The sequence below is a fragment of the Sinocyclocheilus anshuiensis genome, unplaced genomic scaffold (assembly GCF_001515605.1).
Source record: "Sinocyclocheilus anshuiensis isolate Anshui unplaced genomic scaffold, SAMN03320099.WGS_v1.1 scaffold670, whole genome shotgun sequence".
NCBI classification, from domain to species: domain Eukaryota; kingdom Metazoa; phylum Chordata; class Actinopteri; order Cypriniformes; family Cyprinidae; genus Sinocyclocheilus; species Sinocyclocheilus anshuiensis.
Window position 1 is genome coordinate 777,215 of NW_015546062.1, and position 24,783 is coordinate 801,997.

At 35.6% G+C, this 24,783-nt stretch overlaps 2 protein-coding genes across 4 annotated transcripts in view; both read left to right on the top strand.

Annotated features, from left to right (window-relative positions):
* LOC107699478 (protein BTG1) overlaps window positions 1-6,122 on the top strand; it is a 10,497-nt gene extending 4,375 nt beyond the window's left edge. Inside the window, exons 1-5 of one of the 2 annotated variants that reach the window (XM_016500730.1) lie at window positions 705-779; window positions 2,980-3,160; window positions 3,906-4,043; window positions 4,197-4,494; window positions 4,713-6,122. In XM_016500730.1, the coding sequence (XP_016356216.1) occupies window positions 2,988-3,160; window positions 3,906-4,043; window positions 4,197-4,494; window positions 4,713-4,904 (801 nt within the window). In that variant the 5' untranslated portion in view covers window positions 705-779; window positions 2,980-2,987 and the 3' untranslated portion in view covers window positions 4,905-6,122. Of the gene's footprint in view, window positions 1-704; window positions 780-2,979; window positions 3,161-3,905; window positions 4,044-4,196; window positions 4,495-4,712 lie in introns of those variants that run through there. The other variant, XM_016500731.1, reaches the window with a different exon arrangement.
* Window positions 6,123-7,790: 1,668 nt separating this feature from the next.
* The window catches only part of LOC107699521 (intermediate conductance calcium-activated potassium channel protein 4-like), a 21,855-nt gene continuing 4,862 nt past the window's right edge, over window positions 7,791-24,783 (top strand). For both annotated transcript variants that reach the window (XM_016500805.1, XM_016500806.1), the window contains exons 1-6: window positions 7,791-8,277; window positions 12,387-12,482; window positions 16,371-16,825; window positions 17,194-17,329; window positions 21,663-21,773; window positions 24,147-24,268. In XM_016500805.1, coding sequence (XP_016356291.1) covers window positions 7,993-8,277; window positions 12,387-12,482; window positions 16,371-16,825; window positions 17,194-17,329; window positions 21,663-21,773; window positions 24,147-24,268 — 1,205 coding nt within the window. In that variant the 5' untranslated portion in view covers window positions 7,791-7,992. The remainder of the gene's footprint in view (window positions 8,278-12,386; window positions 12,483-16,370; window positions 16,826-17,193; window positions 17,330-21,662; window positions 21,774-24,146; window positions 24,269-24,783) is intronic.

Below are 24,783 nucleotides of genomic sequence, written 5' to 3' on the forward strand. Positions count from 1 at the left end.
TGTTACTGTGCTGTAACAAGGTGTGGTAAATGGGCAACTCTGGTAACGCTGCTCTCTCATTCATTGATCTGCTAACCGTTATGCTCGTGTGTCCTCTGATAATAATAGCTTTCTAGGACTAAACATTATTTGGATAATTCGTAAAAAAAAAAAGTGAAATATCTTAACCCTACTGTGCAATTTATTTAATTTGAAGGGCTGTCGTTATTTTTTATTTGTGCTATAATTATTAATTTCTTTATTTCTTATTTTATTACTGACAGCTTACTTGTCATTTTTTTATTCAATTCAAAGTTTGAAATCAAGCTATCTCGTGCTACTGCACCAAAATTACCCCACTGTAAAATAAAAAAAAAAACTGAGAAAGACTTTGTGAGATAGTTATAATGGTAATTAAATAATGTTTACATATGTATAAAAGCCTACATTAAAATCTGTCATATACATTGGTCTCTTCATTAGAAATTAGCCTACTGATTGCCACCATTGATGGACAATTTTTTAAAATAATATTAAAAATATCTGTATGACATTATATTCTGCAGTTCTTCCCTGTTGTACCGAATATCTACACTTTTCAAATTATCATATCGAAGTTAGAAATTCAAATATTGTGACAAAATTAATTTTGTAGGGTGCCACAAGTTTGTTAAAATTTCCAAAGGGTGCCGCGACTAAAAAAAGGTTGGGAAACACTGGTCTGTTTGGATAACAGTTTTGAGGAAATATAACTGAAGAGAACGAAAAACATCCAGTCGTTTTGGAATCAGCGTATATCGGTAAGAAATTACCTTAAGAACTATACATTATAGACAATAACAGTTAAAGTTCTTCTTTCTCATGTGTTCTCTGGAAGTTATAGGAATTAGGTTGTTAAAAGTGTCAAAACATAAATGTGATGTATGTAAAATGTTAAAGTCCGAGTATCACGATCATACTTGTTACTGTAATTGGATAACACCGTTATTACCATTATATTAAGATTTATAAAAAAAAAAAAGTCTGAAAAAATACATTATTACTTTTGGAGACACCATATTAGTTTTATCACTCTGCAATGTTTAGTAAATATATATCTATAATACATAGGCCTATATATACAGTACATACATATGATTTCGGGGTTTCTTATTGGGAATTTCCGATGATGCACTCACTCCCAACCGCTTGCTTGAAAATCTTCAGTATTGCATGTGGTGCGCGTGTAGCACGTGACTGAACTGAATAGCGTTCTTGAGTGCGTTGCACTTTTCACTCCGTTGTACAGTAATTTTGCTCAGGTTTTTTAATAGACCTATCAGTAGACTATAATAATAGAATAGAATATTTGATTATTGTAAGCATTATCCCACGACCCTACATACGACAAGCGCTTTGGAAAATACATAGACAGACAGATATAATTGCTTTTTGCCTAAAATGGTCCACACTGAGTTTATAACGTGTGATTCATGCTATATAGACATATATAGAATGGAGTGACATCCGTTCAGAGTCCATTTATAGAATATGCCAATGATCTCTCCTTTTATCATACATACTTCAAATACAACCTCTCCTCTTCAAAATAAATTGTAATACATATCATACAGTATGATGTTTGTGTGATGTGTCTACCATTAATTATACAATTAGTCTAGGCAAAACTTTCAGCATCTGTTGACCTGCTGCTCACTTTATACACGAGTCAGTGGCTGTTTGCAGTCCATCTAAACCCATGCTCATGACATTCTCTTTTACTTAGTTTGCAGATTCTGTCACAAGTAGCTCAAAGGTTTGACATGTAGGTGGAAAATAGATTTGATCTCAGCTCTATTTGAGCCCTTTGTGCATTGTTAAAGAAATTTACTTTTGAATGAGTTATTATTGTGTCACTCAAATCAGCACTCTGACTAATGCTTGAGTACATTCACAGCAAGTTGCTCAAAGGTTGCCTGATGCAACAACCTCAATTGCATGTTTGGAGTGGCAGATACTTGTTTATTTGGTTTAATTAGTGTAATATACATTTTATAGGTTAACCTGGGTTTTTTTTCTTTCTTGGAATTAACAAAGACTTACGAATTGTCATACGTAGACTAACATGATTCACAAGATTAAAACCAAAGTTTAATTTGAACAGTAACTGTTGTTAATTGTATAATAAAACATTTATTAAACATCAGTTCAGGTCATGATCATTCTTTAAATGTCTTGGAAGTAAAATCCTTCAATTCATAAAAAGTTAAAGAGTGGCCTAAGTCAGGTATCTTGTTCAGCAATATAGCACTCTGATAATACTAATTTGATAATACAACCTCCAATGTGAGTCTGAAGGATGCATGTTTATTTGCACTTTTATGTGTCTAAATTTGCAACTGTAAACCTTATTTAGCAATATGCTGTTGGAAAAAGAGTGACTCTTTTTCCTTATTTGTATCTTATTTGCCTCTAATGCAAATTATGGCTGTGGCATTCTATCAGTATAACAAATCTTCACATGTGGAGTTCAGTAACAGCTGACACAGCTTCAACAGGTGTCAGAGGAAAGAGAAAACAGTGCTCAGGGAAGTTCCTCTATCACAGATGCCAATAGAGATGACCTACAAAAGCGTAGGTGTTTCAGGTGGTTACGCATGAGATTTTTTATTTGTATTTTATTTGATATGTGTTAATATTATTTGGCAGGTGACTAGAAACTAATAGGTATTCTTTTTATTGTTTATTTGAATGTAAAAGAAGCCTAGAAGAACACACTTTTTTTCAAGCCTGGAAATATATATATATTTTTATATTTTTCCGACCTTTATATTTGTAGTTCTTTTGTGTGTTTATTAATTCACCTACTTTTAAAATGTACACTGATTGTAGTATTCAAAATAAGAATGCTAAAACGTTTGACTTAAACAAAGGAGGTCAATCAGAGTTATTTCCTAACTTTGTGGTTTTTGATTGTAATAAAGCCCCAGATTAAAATGTCAGTTTTGTTTTTCTTTACAGTGGTGAGAATGAAGAAGGAAGTGAGTGCTGGAGTAAACTTTCTGAAAGGTTTGGCAGTGGAGCGTGGAGGTGTGGATCAAATTAAAGCCAAACTTTTCACTGCTAAATTACAAGAGCTTCTGCTTAAAAAGTTCACAGACCACTGGTACCCAGACAATCCTTGCAAAGGACAGGCGTACAGGTAAATGAAGAGGATTTACTGATTTAGTATAACTTATTATACTTTTTTATAGGAAAGTTATATATTCTAGTTATAAGTTATATATTAAAAGTGTTTTGTTTTGAATTATGATGTGTAATGCACTGATCAACGCAATATTAAATAAATATATTTAAAAAAATAAGTTTTCTCAACATTTTCTCAGTAAATATACACTACTGTTTAAAATATTAGGGTCAAGGTTGCATTTTTTTTTAAATACAAAAATACAGTAAAATAGAAATATTGCAAAATATTATTACAATTTAAAGTAACTGTTTCCAAATCGAATATGATTATCTGTGATGGCACAGCTGCATTTTCTGCATTCATTACTCCAGTCTTCAGCGTCACATGATCCTTCAGAAATCATTCTAATTTGCTGATTAGGAGATCAAGAAACACATCTTTTTATTATCAAACAGTTGTACTTCTTAATATTTTCTAATTGAAAGTGTGATTCATTTTTCAAGGATTCTTTGATTATTAGAAAGTTCAAAAGAACAGCATTTTGTTAATGGAAATCTTTTGTAACATTGTAAATGTCTTTACTTTTGATCAATTTAATGCATCCTTGCTGAATAAAACATTCATTTCTTTTAAAAATCTGACAGTTTAATTTGTTGTATAAGTGGAAATTCATACTCTACATGAGGTAATATATAAAAGACCTACAAACGTCCATTGCAGTCATTCACAATATGACCATTTTGTATTCCCTACTCAGATGCATCAGAATAAATGACAGAATTCCCTGCGATGAATCAGTATCACAAGCGTGCATGAAGAGCGGCTTAAAGTCAAGTGAGTTAGGCTTTCCTCGTGAGATCACAATCTGGATCGATCCATCGGAGGTGTGTGTGCGGTAAGTTCTAGAATATTTCTGTGAATGGCTTGTTATTTGATAAATTAAAAAAGACTTCCTTTTGGCCTTTTTATGAATGATTATGCTTGACATGTTCTGTGAAGTGAGAACTTATCACTAAAAGTAATGGTTCACATTCATATGTTCCCACAGGTCTGGGGAGAATGGCAGATATTTTATAGTAGCTCAGTTTGCTAAAGTGGAGGATGAGAAAAGGGACTTGAATCAGGATGATACTTTTAGCCAAGTGGATTCTGTGAATCTGGATACATCCGACTACCACTCAGCAACCTCATCTGACTGCGGCTCAGCAGTCTCAAGTGATACAGAAGAGGAGGTGAAAGAGAACCAAACGAAAAAAGTAGAGGAGAGAACAGTGAAGGATACTGTTCATACAATAAGATCTAAAGCAAGGGAGCCTAAAGGGCCACGCAAGTTTACTCCAGCTCAGGTAAATACCATTATGTGGTGCTTAAAGGGATAGTTCAACTTCAGTTGCTGGTCCCCACTGACTTGCATAGTGTTTTTTTTTCCATACTATGGACCAGCAACTGAAGGTGTACTGTCCCTTTAAAGTTCACTCAGTAAAAAAAATTTGAAAAAAGGGCAACTTCTGCAATTAAAAAAGTAATTAAACTAACATTGTAAAACATTTTCTGTCATTAACAGATCCCTGGCCCGCAGTTCTTTTATAACCCTGCACCGATGTGGCCCCAGTACAAGAAGAGAGGCATGTTCTTCACGACTGTATGCGCACCGGCACCTTCTCCGTTGTTTGCTTACTACGTCGTACCCAAAGCCCCTCCTCAGTTCATTGTGCCTCACGCTACCCTCCAAACCTGGGGGACAGTGAAAGGGTAAACAAAACCAGTGTATCTATAGTGTAAGACGTATCTGCCAATCTGCAGGGAACTTTATAGCTTATTTTAATTAAATCATAAACTTGAAATATAGTGTCAAGCATGTCAACTATTTAACTTTTCACTGATTTGGGGCTTATAAATTCAAATGAACTTTAAGCTTTTCATTTTACCTGTCCTGCCATTATTTATTTTTTCTTTGGGTTTTTAGCTTTAGGTTTTTATGCGCTAAAATAGTCAATCAATATGTTTAAACTTCTCTTGCACAAAACACTGGCTCTGTTATTACTTGATCACAAACTCTACAGAAATTATTTCTCAACTTTGCCAAAGTTGGATTACTGCATACTTGAATTTTTTTAGTCATAGATATGGAAATCACAACTTTTCCAGTAGCTTCTGTAGTGAGTGTTTTAATGTTTTGGTAACTTTTTATGCATAGAACACTTGAGTGAAATTTAATGGAGGAGAATTGTTTTGAGTGAATGTAATTATTCACTGAAATACTCAATGGACGCACATTCCCAAATATTACCAGCAGTTCAGCTCAGGTGTAATAGTTTATGAAGTTACCTCTAAAACAACAAGCATCCTATACCTTTTCTATTAAAAATAATCTCATATACTGAAGCCAAAGAGTGCTGTGTGGGTGAGGTTTCAAATTAGTAGCTGCATATAAAGTTCCTGACTAATGGGAATTCACCTTTAAGAATAATCATATCTGCTCAAGATGCAGAGAGGACTGCATTAACAAAAACATTATTTATTTAGTTGTACTAGATTCTGGGCACAATGTTATTATTTAAATTTGTTTAAATGACGATAATTGTACTGTCATTTTTTCCAATACCACTAGGTGGTAGTATACATTGCCTCAAGCCATAATTTCATTACAAGCCATATTTCCACATTTCATTATCTTGATATTTTGATTGTACATAACAGATTTTCTTCTTGTAGTATTTGTTTTGTAAAAACTGCATGTAAACGTGTAGTGTCATCTCACAATTGCTGTCATGTGTACCAGCAGGAATTATTTTATAATCCTTTTTAGATTTTACCTTTGCTATATCATTATTATTAATATATAAATAAATTGTGTGCAGTTTTGTATGTTAAACTTATAACCTATGCTATGTTTACAAAATGTTGCCCTTTTTCTCAGTCTTCAAATGCATATTTATTTGTGCTTTCTTTCCCTGTAATCTTTAAAATTATGTTTTGCTGTTATGCAATCACTGTAAATATTGCTTCTGCTTTAGCAAAAAAGTAATGAACTATGTCCAACAGATGTTACAAATATATATTTTATTACTAAAACAGTAACAGTTTTATTTTTTTCTTTGATTATGGTAAAATATAAAAATGTTCCTGAAATGTATCGATTTGGCTGATTCTGCAGATAATCTATTCCTGAATTATGCAATTCACAGTATTCTTCATAGACTGAAAATGAACAAACTCAGACTTTTAAACCTTTTGTTGAATCTTTTCATACTCTTTATGGCCTGATTGGAGAATTAGGAGTTTGGGGAGTCTCAAGAAGGCCTACTCTGAAGGCTAAAGGTTATAGGATCTCTGTAAGCTTTTTAAACACCTTCTAACCTCTGAAATCAAGCCAAATATATGATGGAAACATTCTAATGTACTACTCTTCATGGGCTCCTAGATTGAGTTGGACTGAACACTTATTGGGATGGTTACTGTAGGTTCTGTGCTACAGGATGCCCTGTTGGAAGGATCCACATGGGGCTAGTGCGTCACATGGCCCAAGGTCATTACGTCATTCCTAGAGGAAGAAAAGCAAGGATTTGCACATAGAAATAGAATCTGCTTCAGTTCATTGGGTTTGAAGGAGGTGGATTGTAAACGAAGAGGAGAGAGCAACAAACCTTGTGGCCACTCATGTTTAGTTTCTGAGTTCCTGTCCCTCTAGAGTTCATTATGGAAGTGACAGTTTGATATTTCATTTTCTGAATGGTCTATATAGGAATCTCGTGATCAAATGGTTTAAATTAGCTGTCACTGTTAAACTAACAAACAAGTATAGGCCTATATCAACTGCGGTGGGCAGTGCAGTAGTTGGTCGAGGTCCACCTGAAAGCAAAGTATATGGTCTGACCCGGTTTTTAAGGCTTAAGAAGAAAGGCTTTGAGTCTTAAAATATATATTCCTTTTAGTATATATTTTAACTGGTGTTTTGAAATCTTTCAATAGGCTAACCTCAAAAAATGCAACTAGTTGCTAAACATAAGCTAGTAGAGGTAACTATAGCACAATAATATCGTTGCAATCCATTGGACGGTGCACTAACATAATGCCGTCAGTATATTTATCACTTACCTAAAAGAAATATGTTTTGTGTACAAAGAGATTGTTCCCCGAAAATACATGTAAAAGCATTTTTATGAAGTCTACCGTAATTGAAGCACTGGACCTACAGTAGGCCTATACACAATTAACTAAACCGTTAGTCTTGCACTAAACGAGTCTCCCACTAGAGGTAGCCTACCCCTCTAGACAAATCTGTGTCTATATTGACTGTATTTTGTTGCTCAAACGTGCTGAGAGCGCAAATATGAGCTATTAAACACTTAATTCTAACACTTGTATCGTTAAATGTTTGGAGCTTCACTCTGCCATATAAGTTTTGCATTTCCACTGATCTTGAAATGTAACTCTTTTAGAACACATTGCCAAAAGTCCAAAAGTTTGAACGATAGTTTCCTGAAAGAAACATTAGCTAACGACAACAAACGAAGAAAAAATGTATGCCACAATCATCATATGAGGCGACACCACTTCTAAAGAAGCTGATGTAGTCCATCCACAGCATACGTAAGAGCGCTACTTCAGAGTGAACAGTTTCAAAGCGCCTACCCACAGACCCGAGTCAAATGCTGAGGCACGTATCACTGTAAGTGGACGTTCGCAGAGGAGTGCGCACTTCGGTTTCACTCTGTGCTTTGAAATAGCTTCTTTTTGACTTCAGCGTGCTATGCCTTCCGAAATTTTGGTTGGAGAGGGGGAAGGACAGGATGGAGAACAAGACAACTGATGTCTGTATGGGCTGAAGACAAGAGCGCGCTATGGAGATGACCGCTCGCCTTGCGCACTTGGACAACAAGGTGGATGGCAGAAACTGTGATGGTCTTGTCAGCCACAACGGGGAAACGACGGAGATAAGAGTTCCGCTGTCTCACACGGGGAAGAGACTCAGTCCGATCGAGGGGGGAAATCTTTACAGACTGCGTGACAGAAAGTTCCTTTTGGAGGACAAGAAGCGCCTCTGCTCGTGGGCACTGGGAACCGCGTTGTTAGGCATTCTGCTGATGGTATTACATGCTGAGCTGTGTCCAGTAGTGTATCAACCAGTAAGTAGATCTACAGCTATAGTGAAATACAGCAAACAGTAGTGCGCTTGAGACAACCGAGTGGTGAATTTGATGGATGGAGCATCAGTTTTGAGCTCTAGAGAGTAAAATGATAATTCAATAAAGAGAAATAGCCTATCACCCAAATTTAGAAGAAAAGACAAAAAGATTATTTACCCAAATAAAGAAATTAAACGTTCTAAAACTACGCCTGGTTGAAATATTCATAGCTAATTTTAATTTTAATTTAGTTGTGTGGAACTAAAACGTCGTTGCTGAATTAAGCAAAATATTAACTGTTTTGTTACACTGTAAAAAGTGGATACATGCACTATTGCTACTTGATCTAACCATTGAAATTACTTTAACTGGAGTAAATTAGGCTGATTTAGTGATCTATTAATGTTTCACTTGGACAAAACACGTTCATTTAGGGAGCTCGAGCACCTACGGGATTGGCCAAACATACACGGAAAAACACGAGATACTCGTCGTTAAATTTCACCAATCAAAAAACCTGGGGAACTTCTCTGAGGTCCCTGCGGGGCGTGATACACACAAATGCCTTTATACATCAATAGAGTTTCGTTCGTTCCGTTCCCCAAATCAGCCAGTTATCTCGAAAAATGCTAGTGTCGAAGGAGAATCGTCGTTTTTTGAAAACACATTAATTGGGGAGGGGGGGCGGTATCTGTTAGCCTCTGAGGTGATTCACAGAAATCCAACTAACGCAGGAAACCAGATAGTGTGCACTGTAATCACTTATTAGCTACCTGTTATGTTTCCTAGAGTAGCCTACCCAGCTAACAAAAAAAGGTCCCCAGGACGTCCCCTAAATGGCCTCTGCGAACGTCCCCCGGACATTATTTTGATTTGTCTGGTCATTTATACCATTTAGCCAACGCAAATCACAGTGCAGTTCAGTGCAGTGCATTGTATTAGTTCATGCATTCTCTAAGATTTGAACCCATGACCTTGGTGTTGCTAGCACCTTGCTCTACTGTTTTATGTATGAAACAGTAACGTATATTTTGGATTTTATTTAATAAGAATAATAAAAAGGGTTAATATATCCCTGGAGCCAGTTTCACAAAACATTCTTAGGAATAAAATTCTTATTAAAGCTGCAGTCCGTAAGTTTTGCCTCTTTGTCGCCATCTCTGTTTGAAAACCTGGAATTGCAGCTGTGTGCGGAATTATCTATTTGCGTGGGTTGTGCTCCAGCGCGGATGAATCTAATGTTCTGAAGAGTATGTGGCAATCAGTCACCGCACCGGTGTGTGGATATTTACTGTACTTCGCAATCACAGATTCTAGCCTATGTCTTGGAATATGACCCAAATAAGAATTTTCACCATATATTGCCATCTGAACAAGTAAGTAACAAGTCTGCCACGTTTGTTCTGACCAACTGAGGAAATATTAAAGCTGCAGTCCGTAAGTTTTGCCTCTTTGTCGCCATCTCTGTTTGAAAACCTGGAATTGCAGCTGTGTGCCGAATTATCTAGCTTGCTTAGTTTGTGAGTCGGCACGGCCCCAGCACGGATGAATCTAATGTTCTGAAGAGTATGTGGCAATCAGTCACCGCACCGGTGTGTGGATATTTACTGTACTTCGCAATCACAGATTCTAGCCTATGTCTTGGAATATGACCCAAATATGATACATTTAATTATTCTGGCTGCTGTGAGAAAAGGCTATAAACGATCTGCCACCTGCAGGATCCTCACTTGCGATAGTAGCCGGGACAACTTCTTTATGTTTACAGAAGTGACGTAATGACGCAGTGCCATGCTCGAATTTCCCGCGAAAACATACCCGTACCACTCAAACTAGAAAACATTATTATAAGCTAACCGTTGTGAATCGGGCTAAAGTAAGGTGATAGTTTTGAGCACTGGCTGGTTATGTACTTGCTCAAATATTGATTTTGGATCATTTTTAACCCAAAAAATGTATGGACTGCAGCTTTAACTGCTTTTTTTGAATCCAGCCCTTGCAAAGCCTGTCATCTTTTTTGTAAAGAAAAAAACAGATTTTCTTAAGAAAATATTTGAGAAATTAAGAGTTTTTTTTTTTTTTTTTTAAATGTGTACTTATGAACATTCTTACAAACTTCTTGGAGTTTTAACGCCCTCACTGACAACTAATCAGTGTTTTCATCGCTGTTTTCTTGATTCGCTCTAGCAAGTTTCCTCCAATTATTTTTGGACATATATTGCTTAAAACTTATTTTTGATTATACTGCTTCAGACAATTTAGAGAAAGAATTAATTTACGCCTCCAAAGCATAGCCTACTTCTGCAACCGTGACGGTGTATTTAAACTTACCATTCTCATGGAAACCAAATTATACAGGAAAAGCAGCTATTTATGCAAGTTTTTCCACATTTTGTCCCCCTCCCTTTGTGCTGCTCAGACTGCCTATTGCATCTTTCCACACCATTTACTGCATAATTAGCGCCTGTTTGAATAATGGATTTGAGTGTTGACCTCAAACGGGACAGAAGCACTATGCTGATTTTCACGTGCTGTCCTGTCCACATACCGTGGTGATTGAAGTGGGCAAAACAAACTTCAGCACTACCCCCTGTAAATTTTACTTACGGTTTCCTTAATGTTGGTGTGTTGCATTCACAAACATCAGCATGAACACAAAGAAATCATTCATTATTTTTTTAAACCAATATTTGTGAGAAACTTTTATAATACTGCGTATGCAATTCAAACCAACAAAGCAACCATATATACTTAGCATCGCTATAAATTGTTTCTATTGATGCTAAAGTCTTTAGACTTTGGATTTAAAGGGATTGTTCACCCAAAAATGAAAATTCTGACACAAAAGAAGATATTATAAAGAATGTTGGTAACCAAACGGTCGATGGTCTCCAGTATTGGGGGAAAAAATTATATGGAAGTCAATGGCTACCAGCAACTGTTTGGTTACCAGATTTCTTCAAAATATCTTTTTTTGTGTTCAACAGATAAAATACACTTATACAGGTTTGGCACAACTCAAGGGTGATGGCAGATTAAATGATGACAGATTATTCATTTTTGGGGTGAACTATCGCTTAAGGATAAATTGAACAGAACTGTGAAAGCATGCATTGATTGGGTGTATAACCTATGCAATGGAAGTTTCCTCCCTAAGTGCACCTGGTCTTATTAAACGACTTTCATTATGCCAGATTTCACTCTATGAAATGTGATCTCTCGTATTGTTAAATTTACCATTGATGTCTTTATGAAAATACATGGCCAAGCAGTCCGATCTTCTTCAAAATGTCCAACTGATCTTAAGTGCATAAAATGATTTGTTGGCCACAGAGGGGTTTCAGAGAATTCCAACTGATGCAGGACACCTTGCTTAACACCAAAACTGACAAGGAACCTGATCCATGAAACTATCATACTATAATTTTGATCAGAATATAATTTTGGCCATTTTCTTCTGCCAATGTAATGGCATTTGCTCATGAAGTTGCATAGCAATGCATATATTTGTTTTATATATTATTTTCGTTGCATTGGCATGGAGAAGGAACACATGCTAACAGAACGATCTTCCAGGCACGATAATTTAAACTCACCATTCTCTTGGAAAACAGGTTATGCAGGAAAATTGGCTATTTATGCAAGTTTTTCCACATTTTGTCTCCCTCCCCTTTGTGTTGCTCACATTGCCTACAGTCATATTGTATCTTTCCACATCATTTAGTCCATAATTAGCGCCCGTTTGAATAATGGATTTGAGTTTTGACCTCTAATGGCATATAAGCTTGATGCCGATTTTCATGCGCTATCCTCCCCACATAACACGGTCATTGCAGTGAGCAAAGCAGTCTTAAATAGGATTCTAAAAATGTTAAATTGCTCATTGCGTTCCATATCTTTCAACAGGAAGCACCTGCCTCACTTTATTTAAACCAAATGTAATAATTAAACAGAGGAAATTACAGTGAAATACTGTAACTTCAGACTATTAAATGTTTATCAGTTGTATTAACTAGTATTTTTCAGTTCTTACGTTGAAAATTAGTATGACACTGTAACCTTTTTGTATAATTCACTCTCATTCTCTTTGTTTTGTCTGTTCTCTCCAGGGATCCATATATGCCCTCTCCATAAATGGTCTCATCAGTTTCTCCACGGGGTGTTTGCTCATTCTCATCATCGCCTTCCATTATAAAGACATCGGAGTGAGTGTTTTTGTCCAATCTGAATCCATTGAATTGCCTTTTTTTAATGTCTGAAGAAAGTACTCTTAAAGGTACAGTTCACACAAAAATGACAATTCTGTCATCATTTGCTCACTCTCGTGTCGTTCCAAACTTGTATGACTTTATTCATTCTGTGTAACACAAACAAATATATTTTTGCCCATACAATGAAAGCTGACTTTCATTGTATAGACATAAACAGTTGAAATATTCTTTCAAATATTTTGCTAGTAAAACAATCTCAGAATTAATATTTGTTTGGTGAACTATCCCTTTAAGAAATTCTTGAAGGCGTTTAAAATGATTTGGTAAAATTGTTAGTTTCGTTTTTTCTAGTTCTTTCTGTTGAAATGTCATACTAATTAGAATGGAATGCCACTTGTTGTCATCTGTGTTGAAAACTACAAAAGAAAACAAATACAAGGACACATTGACATGTGTGATGTCATGTCCTTATGAGAGGCGTTAAAGGCGTTAAATAGTGTAACCCAATACATTGGAAGATTCCTACCCTTAACCATTACTAACTCAACTTCTTTAGTCATTTATACCGGAAAATACTAACTGTAATTACAAACTGTAGTGTATGTTGCTTTGGGTCAAGCAAGAAAGAATAATTAGTAAAAAGAAAATTGAATGAGGCCAGTGAAAGAAACCTGACTAAATTTTAACAGCATCAAATTCAGAAAACGTTTCATAGCAGGGGATTTACAAGTGCAGTATAGAGATAAGAAGGCAAAAGTGTGAGGAGCAGATGGGGCTTATCTGAACTCCTCACACAGAGTCAGCAATATGGGGCTAAAGGGACCTCAAGTAAAAAAAAAAAGTCAGTTACACTTCACTTTAGTGTGACTCATTTGGTTAAACAAAAGCGAAGACGAAAAAGAACTGAGAAGAACTGAGAAAGTATACTTTCTCAGTTCTTTTTCGTCTTCGCTCTCTCTCTCTCTCTCTCTCTCTCTCTCTCTCTCTCTCTCTCAAAACTTTTGAACATTATGACATATTGCATTGTATATGATATATCACATTATGTCCTTATATCACATTATATATCCATCATTGTATTGAACCAATGGTAAGCATCAGTTGGGTCAGGTGTGAATGCATGATTTAAATTACAACTGAGAGCAGCACAATGAGATCCAGCAATATGACTGGACAGTAGGGGTGTAACGGTACATGTATTCGTCCCGAACCGTCACGGTACGGACGTCACGGTTCGGTTCATGCAGTCAGTCGATGAATACAGTCAGTCACAGGCGATCAATCCAAATCCAATGCAATGCTAACCATCATGACAGGAAAGAGCAGAAGAAGAGACGATCTACGCACCAACCTAAAACAAGAACGGTGAGTTCAGATGGCATGCCGGCTATAAAATCGGAACCGGTTTTTAGTTTTATTTTGGCCGATCTCTATTCCAGAATTGCACGCAAACTGCATTGCAATCATTTCCCAAAATGTAATTTGTGTGGAATTTTATGAGGTCTGTAAAGAGGAGAAAATACTGTATCAGGCAGATCAAGCTCACTGTTCGCGATGCTCAAAATATAGGAAGACTAATATGTGGGGGTTTATATGAATGTATCTCTGAGAGGAGCTGACCGTCTTCAGAAATGTTTCAATGGCATTTTCTTTTCATCTTACCACCATATAATGCATATTAAAGTAGTGTTTATAAGCGCAGCTGCTTTGTTTACAGCAGTAACCAAGGAAACGCTGTATCACTGCTGTTCCATAAGCGCCACCTGCTTTCAGAGAATAAATCTGCATTTTCATTCAGTCCGTATGCTGTTTTTGTTTTGTGCAGGTGTCTTTTATGTAGCATAATATCACAAATCTAAAGTCAGACCATTCTGTTTTTGCTTTAAATCTTGAAATTATACAATCTAATTCAAAAACAACTGCTCATGCTACATGTATGTAGCACTACTGTCTTTTCAAAAGAAATGAAAAAAAAAAAAATTTCCTGTTGTACCGAACTTGTATCGAACCGTGACCCCAAAACCGAGGTACGTACCGAACCGTGATTTCTGTGTACCGTTACACCCCTAATATATATTTATATGTATGTGTGTGTCATGTAAATGTCTGTCTTCTAAAATCTGGTGTACTTTGAGAAAGCATGACATTTGACCAAAATCCCTCACCAGTCTTAAGTACCTCAGCACATGTCTGAATCGGCCCACTCTGCCAAGACATCACCTGCTTTTACACGGTCTCACATCTCTCTCAGTTCAGCCCAACCCCCACCCTATTCCCTGTGCCCGACGAAGCCTTAACTGTGTTCCCATGGGACTCATATTGCACCCCTCACTGTAAGGCCTCATTCAAGGGACAAAATCTCTGACTGTCTGCAGCTGGATTAATAGATTAACTCCTATCGAAGTAAATATATGTAAGATTTCATATGGGCTGATATATTCAGTGTTTACACTATACTCCAGATTAAGGGCAATGTGTCTGCAAGTAGTCTTGCGTTGATTAAGGTCACTTTTGAGTATTAGTTGTTTCAGTTGTGATTCCTATCAAAGCAGGAACTTGTGCAACCACATGTTGCACACGTAATGTTATCAGTAGTGTACAACAGGGCAAAAAGCCTCCTTTCAGGAAAAGTGTTTTTTTTCTTCTGGTCTTTTTTTATGAAGTATTTATGAAGCAACATCATTTGTTTACACAGAAGTAAGAGAATTTGTATTAATAATTAGTTCATTTATAAGTTCATACATTTCCTGGGAATCAAAGCCATGATCTTATTGTAGTTATAGTGCCATGCTCTGTTCAAATGTTTGAGCTACAGGAACACTTTCTAAAAGTTAATGTATTCTAACTTTAACACATATTGATCAGTGTCTTTATAAACACTGTATACACATATACACACAGTTTGTTTCACTTATTTGCTTTACCAAGCAAATGAATGCATTATAAAGACCATTTCCACCAATGCAAGTGCATTTCTAAGAAGAAAAGTCTGAATGGTAAGATATAAATTCACAGTTACAAGAAAAATATCAGAAAAGTCGCAATAACATTTTACTTTTTTATCCTTTATTTTTTCTTTAATCACGATTGTATATATTAATATACTGACAACTCTAATATTTTTATTTTTAATGTTTTTTGTTTTATGAGTTTAACGAAGCAAAAGCAAGACCTTACTAACACTACTACAAATACATTTCTATTGTGATTAGATTATAGTATTGTATGGTTAATTATGTTACAGTTTATAAGTTAGAGTATTTGGTGCAGTTTAAGTATTATGAATTTTCCTCTCTAAACCATGTCTTTTTTTTGCCACAGTATTGGTCTATTCATTTAAAATGCTTAAATGTTTGATCAAAGTACCTAGAATTCCATGTCTTGACATCGCAGCGAATGACCTCATGGATGAGGAAAGGTTTGCAGTGCAGAGTGACAAACGTTTTCAGATTATGCAGCAGCTGGAAATGGTACAATAAGTGTAGCAGGAAAATGTAAGCAACAATCACAATTACAACCGAATTCTGCTCCATGTACTTTTCAAACCGTCTGTTGTAATCCAAGACGACTGTTGATTTATATCTCTAAGTCATGTTTAATATTTTTGTGTCATGTAATTAATAAGCCATTCATTTGTGATTTATGGTTTCGAGCAGTTTCACTGACACACTTGTCCTTCACAAGCAAAACAGTTTACAGCTGGACGTCCTATCAGGGAGGGCAGGGCTGTGTTTGTTTTGGCCCCGTTCTTACAGTGAATCAAGAACGTCTTGCACACTCTCTCGTCTCTGCCATACTTTGTTAATCATTGCTTCCTTATGAGATCAATCAAGTGATTCTCTTGTACACATCCTGCCTCTGTTTTTCTTTCCTTTCTTCAAGCTTTTCATCATTGACCACAACCAGGTGGACTGGCGCATTGCCATGACCAGTAACCGGGTGCTTGGCATCTCCCTGGAGCTCGTTGTCTGCGCTATCCATCCCGTGGCTATCTACCTGAGGCCTGATATGGAGGACAGGCTCGGGGGGAAGCCGGAGCAAAATTCCTCCACCCCCCTCTGCTTGTCCTCCAGTCACAAAGAAGTCATGCTGGATGTGGAGCTGCTGCTGTCGGCCCTCATGTTCCTCAGACTGTATCTCGTGCACAGAGCCGTCCTGCTACACAGCAAGGTGCTCCTCAGCGCCTCGTACAGGAGCATCGGCTCCCTCAACAACATCAACTTCAGCTTCCGCTTTGTGCTCAAGGTGCTAATGAACAAGTATCCGGCCCGCACGCTGCTGGTCTTCATTATGTTCTTCTGGCTCTCCGCGGCTTGGATGCTGCGACTGTGTGAAAGGTACAGAGCGTGCAATTATTTGTAGAAAAACACAAACACTTATGCAACAGTATTTATTATGCGTTTTCCATTCGCTCATTAGAAACAGCTCATCAAGTTCATGCTTCTTCTGATGTTGATGGTCAATTTGAGTTTCTTACCAATAGATTTATTTCAGGAACAAACAAATTGCTCTTCAGCACCAGCTCATTGCTGACTGTCAAATTTTGAACAATACATTCTAGTTTACTTGTCACGGCAAGGATGAGTCATTCATTAGCACTTGTCTTTTCTGTAAAAATTCGTTTGAAAGTTTCAATCAATTTGAAGTTTTGCACAATACATGCCTTTCGTATATTTACATAGCTGCTCTCTGTCTCCACCTATAGGCAGCAGCAAGTAGAGACAGGTGGCATGGACACCGCACTGTGGCTCATAGCCATCACCTTCCTCACAGTGGGATATGGAGATGTGTCCCCTCACACCAGCTGTGGCAAGGTGGTGTGTCTCTTCACAGGCGTCATGGTAAATATAACTCTTAACTAACTCTAACTCTCATGAACTATTAGTCATGTTTCTATAGATCTGCAGCCGTTCTTTTACACAAGAGCAATTTGAGACAAATGCAATAAATTATGTAATTATCAACAAAATAATGAAATCGCTTTTGCTGTACTATGTACTTTGGTCTTTCTTAACGATTTTTCTTTTTACAAAATGAAGTAAGACAAACACTCCTACTGTTTCACTAAACTTCATTTCTTTGGTTTAGTAAAGACATAAAATATGTTTAGCATTATCATATGACGTTGTAACTCATATGTATCATTTAGGTACTAAAATGTACACCTGAGATACTAATATGCACCTTTTAGTGGTAAATAAAGTACAAAGGTGTACCTTTTGAAAAGGTACTTCCCCAGTTAAAGCTTTTGTACCTTTTTTTTCTGAGTGATATGCATTGGTAGCTCCTGACTGTGACTGAAATAGTCGCAAATGCAATGAGAATTTTGCCTGATAACTCTGTGTGTGTGTGTGTGTGTGTGTGGTTTAGTGAGCTATATTGGTGTACAATGTATGCAATATATCATCACAACAACAAACTCAGTGTGAGCTGTGATGTCACAAGAAATGACTCTTATGCACGGTTCGTTTTAATAAGTGAGTCAAAAAGATTCACAAAACAGATTTCAGACTCGCTCGTGAGCTGGTGCCTTAAATCAGAGTCACTTAGTCAGTGAATCGTTTAGAGTCATTAAGCTTTGTCCTGTTAGAAATGAACTGTAACTGTGCAGCATACTTTAGATGTACATTTTACTGATCACATGATAACGTGTAATTAAAGATACATATTCACAACATAGTTCAATCAATTAATAACAATCTTAGCAAGTGTGTATTTGGGTTGTAAGTCATTTGTCTCCTAAATGGCACCCACCTGCACTGGTTTATCAGTGTCTGCAGTTGCTGCAGCTTCTGCTTCATCACATTTAAAGCATTGTGACTGAGTAATGAGATCCACGTCCATCTGGACACACTTTTTGTACAGTTACAGCTGTTCTTCCACCCTTCCTGACAGCGACACTGGACTCCAAAGGGATTTCAGAATAGAATCACAGTCTGTGACATCACATGGCTGCTCAGTCACATGATTAATAAACAAGGTTGTCTGAATTAATAATAAAGTATCTATCAAATCATTTTTTGTTTGTCATACATTGTACAATGAAATCATATCTTTAAGGCATTGTGAACATATTTAAAAAAATGCTTTAAATATGGACCCTCAGGCTGTGTGTGTGTGTGTGTGTGTGTGTGTGTGTCATGGCGCCACTCTGTCCTTGTGTCTCTTCAATGGCACCTTAATGTTACATTATAATACACAGATTGTTTTGTCTGTAAACCAAGTACTTTGGTTACACCTGTACAAGATCATTTCAGACCGAATGATTAAAAATACAGTCGATACATATTAATTTCATGGCAAAAGTTCATAACAAGAAGCTTTATTAAACATTATTATTTAATATTTTATATGATTATATTTTATTATTATTATTATATTTTAATGAAATATATTATAATATTATTATTATATGATTATATTTTAATGAAATATATGATTATATTATATTAATATAAATATAAAAATATTTTAGTTCTTAGGGTCAAATGGTAGATTTTATTTTATAATAAATAAAATTTTATATTTTATAATAATATTTTATATTAAAATTATATAATAAAAGTGTTTGGTAACACTTTACAATAAGGTCCCATTATTAACGCATTTACTAACATTAACTAACAATGAGCAATACATTTGTTGAGGTATTTATTCATCTTTGTTAACGTTAGTGTACAGCTTTTGATTTTAATGATGTATTATTAAACGGTGAACATAAAACATTAACTGAGATTAATGAATGCTTTAGTAGTATTTTTCATTGTTAGTTGATGATAACTATTGTAGCTAGCGAACAAATGTTTACAGTGACAGTAAGAGTGCATGCCAGTGCTTGTTGTGAACATGTGCTGTGTTGTGCCGTATGTTCGTGACGGTTAAGTTTCCAGCCTCTCTCTGACTCAGGCAGCTGCATCTGCACCAGACTGTCCGCCCTTCTCTTCTCTCCATCCCTCATTTCCGATCAGGACAGATAAGCTGGCAGGATAGGAGCATGGGGCTCACACGACAAGAGCATGGGGCTAAAGCCAAACCCAGACACCTCCCTGACACAGTGGAAAATAATCCTTCACTCCTCTTTCTCTCCCTCACTCAGTGTTTTTATAAGCTTTCCCCTTTTTTTAGGGAAAACTTTCCACCATTGCCATTTTTAGGTGGTTTATAGCATTTGGCGCCACTAGATCAGGAGGGTGTGCCAACCTGTGCCCAAGACTTGGAAAACCAGAAAAAAAGTTTCCTAATCCAGTTGGAACAGTATATGGGTGTTCATTAGTGTGGGATAGCCCTCTCACCTGCAGCTCGTTCAGCAGGAGCATTCAACATGCCTGGCTGCCCCATGTCAATGCCTCCTATCACTTTCTCCACATAAAGATGAGACTTTAATGACTTTCCAGTGTCAGGACCAGCTTCCATTATCACCTGTTACCTATCAAGTGTGATGGAGCGTCTGGGTGTTTGTCTTGCATCCAACACCTGCACTGCAAAAATGTGTATTCTTAATGTTCTCTTGTTGCCCAAAAAGATAAATATAATTGAGTAATTGAGGGGGAAAAAACAGTTAAATTGCATTGGTTATAAACAGGGTTATTTAGTTAACTAAAACTAAAACCATAAAACATTTTTTGTTACTTAAAATAAAGTTTAACTGAAATAAAACAATATTATTAAAACATTTTTAAAAATAAAACATAAAACAAAAACATAAACTTATTTTATTTCATTTACATTGATATACTAAAAATAACTAAAACTGAAATAAAAATGAATACAAACAACATAATTAAAAACCTAAGTACTAATAATTACTAAAGTACTAATTATATTATTACCTAATATAAGTTTATAATTAAATTTGACTAAAAACTTTATAATTAAAATTAAAATATATACATAAACACTAATTCAAAATATGAATAAAAACAATAACAGTATCTCAATCATACTAAAATAACCCTGGTTATAAATGGGAAATTGTTTGCTTTAAGCTTAAACTTTATTACATTTCATAAAAAAGAAAAAAAGGAACAAACAATTAGATAATTGCCAATTGTATAAGAAACTTCATTCAAGCCATATTCTCTGAAAACATTTCTTAATATCTTCAAGTCAAGTTTATTTATAATGCACATTGTTTCATAGCAGCTACAAAACATTACGATGTAAATTGTAATATCTTCATGCCTTGTTGCTTTTATCAGATGCCTGCCAATAATATAGTTTGCATTTTGTGATGATAGAAGCAATCAAGATGTTGGGATATGCTGTTGTATACTGTTTTTTTCATGATTATGTTGTATGCATTTGGGCATAATTATATTCAGCTTTATAATAAAGAGCTTATACTGTTTTGCCTCACAAGTAATTTGGTATGCTTGAATAATATGCATGAATTCCTGAAAATTCTGCTCATGGGGTGTGGATAGTTCAAAAGATGAATGTGTATCTCCATATATTAGATTATAATACAGAGGAATTCATACTGTCTGCCAACAGAATAAAGGACATTTTGGGAGCAACTCTTGTGAAAAATTATGGTAGTATTAAAGATTTTGCCCTTCGAATTGATTAATGCTGGCTTACTAAGATGATTGACCAAGGGGAGTTCTGTAATTAAACTTCAACATTTTCCTTGACTGCTGTGAATAATCAACTATGGAAAAACTGTAAGCTTGTGTGTTTTCAGAACTTTTAGTCAATACCATGAAGAAACCTTAAAGCAATGCTAACTATACTTTCTCTCCATAACAACTAACTGGCTCTCTCTTTGTCTCCCTTTCTTTATCTCTCAATCATTTTTTTCTCTAATGCAACAAATTAAGGAGTTCAGGTAAATGAACTGTTTAGTGTAAAATTACATGGAAACATTCTTCATAGAGACTTATACTTTCTTCCATACAATGCTACTATTTTATCATTTTATTTTATTCATGGTTTAAACTGGTATGTTTTTTTGTTTTGGAAAAGCTTTCCAAATTGTGAAACGGATTTGAATAAAAGAAATGCCATTGTATTTCATTCCCCCCAAAAATGATTTATACACTTGCTACAAAGAATCTTTGTGGAATTCTGTGTACTCTCTGAATATCATTAACTCTGAATACTTTATGTCTGAGAACATGTTTGGGATAATGAGACAGATGGTAACCATGCTCATGTCTATGTGTTTGTTGTCAGGGTGTGGCATGTACTGCTATGTTGGTAGCCGTCATGACTAAGAAATTGGCGCTTAACAAAGGGGAGAAACATGTGCATTTCTTCATGATGGACATCCAGATCTCCAAGCGGGTGAGCAAGACAGACCATCAAATAAAACACCCCATAAATGGCACCCTCTTTCAATTCTTCATTGTCTTTTTGTCAACACCTATGTGTGCTTGGTTATTTCCTTATGACCGATTTGGTAGTCATAAAAAATATACGTTAATGATAATCAGACTTAGCTTAGCCATTTGGGAATACTTAACTTCATCTTTAAAAATATGCCTCCGTTTCGGATGAGAAACATAAAAAGCAGTGACCCGGAGGATGCAGAGGCATGGATGGAAGCAGCGTTATTTTCCGCATCGCACGCGTGTTATGATTTCGGAGGCTTTTTAGAATATTATTTTTTCCTTAAATAGAGAATTCCAAATAGCAGCACAGTGTGGGAAAATGCTTAGGATGGCCAGGCAGAGATGGCCGCTGAGCTCTTAATAGCCGACAGAAGGCGTCAAAGGGAGGAAACAATCAGGTCCCTGTCAGGAAAACTTGTGTCAGTCCATGAGAAGTCAGGAAATAAGATGCACTGATGTGTGTCCGATGCTGAGGTGGGCAGACGGGCCGCTTGCACTCCTCTAACAGGATCCATCTGTTTGCTTATCAGAGGGAAGGAGGAGAGACCTCAAAATAAATGCATAGATGCTTAGAGTTTCCACAAATGGAAATTAAATCAGACTGCTTTGAGTAAGCAACCACTGACAGGTGTTTCTACATTTGATTATTTCCCACCACTGAAAATACACCTATTCAGAGGAATATTCCAGGTTTTAAGCTTATCGACAGCAGATTTGACATAAGATTTCAGCAAAAATAACGGTAACACTTTACTTAAAGCCTTTATGTATAATGCATTATAAAAGTAGTTGTAATGCATTGTACAATCACATGAATAATTGTAATTACAGTTATCAATTCATTCACATAAGATATGATATATTACAACTCACATTATGATTAATCATAATGCCCTTTAATAATAACCCTTTATAAAGCATTATACATAAATGCTTTAAGTAAAGTGTTACGAAAATAACTTTTCCTTGTCCATCATTTTCAAAAGTACCTGTATAGGATCTGTGGAAAGCTGACACAAATACTTTTGGACAGTTGACATTTTTTTTAAATCACATTTTAAATTAATATTATTTTAATTATTAATTTAATTTATTAAATCATTCTAATATTTAATTTATTATAAAAATATATATAATTTAATAAAACTATATATTATGTTAGTTTTTAAATGTGCAGTTTATATACAAGGTAAATATAAATACATACATATTTTTTTATTATTATTTATTTTTATTATGATGAGGAACTTCAAATAGAAGTGGATGTGGCACAATTTTGTGGCCCAGGAAATATAAAAGCACTTATAGCTGTAAAGCTATTTCAATCATTTTTCTGTTATTTTTGGGTTTCTGATGTTTTGTTGTCATGGACAAGTTGTAAAATTGGGTGATGTACAGTAAAAAAAAAAACACATTGTTTCCATCTTAATGTTCACAAACTGGCCTCATTTACTTTTATTGTGTTTGCCTCACTGTAGACCAACTTTTTATTTGATGTTTTTTAAGAGGGGCAAGTGGAAATAGTTTTTGTGGTAATCAACATTATGCCACTAAAGGTGTTGATTTAGTTTAACTTGAACTGAGCCCAGAATATTCCTTTTATTCATGAAGGTCTGAACTTATGTTTTTACCTTGGCAAAAGCCATATCCTGTCACAGGGTGTGTGTGTGTGTGTGTGTGTGTGTGTGTGTGCATGCCACGGGTTCTACTCATCAGGCCCTGCGATGATTTACCTTGATGATACTTTAAAGGAAGACATCTGGACACAGTTGGACACTCTATTAATAACCACAAACACACAAAATTGCCAGGGAGCTGGTGACATCATTATGAGCAGGTCTTCAACAGGAAGACACACAGACAATAATAGAATCAAAGAAAGCAGAAAAATGTGTGATTAAAAAAAGCCCTTGACTGTCCGTAACCCACATCTTTATGATGGCTATTCTCATCCTCAAATCACTCTCAAAATAACCATTACTTTTCCTTTCCGTTCCCGTCTTTCCATATTTATTTTCATCAAGGCCGCCACCTTAATAAACTGCAACAGTTTCCTTACGTCCTGTCTAGTAATACTATGCTATGTTGTAATTTGTCATTTACACAATCACATCACAATCATCATATTATAGTTAGCGAGTGTTGTTAAACAGACAGCAACTTGTACAGTATAATTTCAGACAGTGTTTGATAAGCCATCTTCTGAACAATGTAAACATGCCACTATACTATTTACTTAAGGAATGTCCTACAGACAATAGACTATCATTGTAGAGCTATGATGGATGGATTACTTATTACTCTAATCAAATTCTCTGTGACACAGATCCGGCACGCAGCAGCCAATGTGCTAAGAGAATGTTGGCTGCTGCATCACACCACCCAGACAAAAGACAACAGCGGAGAGCATCGTCACCACCAGAGATGCCTGCTGGAGGCCATCCGTGTGTGAGTGATCCATTACAGCCAGCACTCAAGCATTACACATCATACTGAGAGATTCACTAGGAGAAAAAAGACAGAGGGTCTGTGGATAGCTGACATAAAACAAACTGAGCAGTTGAAAAAAAAAATATTTTTAAACAAATATATAATTAAACATTTTTTAAATTACTATTATTTTAAATTATAATGTATATAGAAAATAAAAAATAAATAAAATAAAATAGAAAATAAAATTATTATTTTGAATTAATTATTATAATATTTGTATTTTTTAATATTATACATATTTTAAAATATAATTTTATTTTAATTTATCATTTTATTATATATTGGCATGCACACACACACACACACACACACACCCTGTGACAGGATATGGCTTTTGCCAAGTTAAAAACATAGGTTCAGACCTTCATGAATAAAAGGAATATTCTGGGCTCAGTTCAAGTTAAAGGGGTCATATGACGTTGCTAAAAATAACATTATTTGGTGTATTTGGTGTAATGCAATGTGTTTAT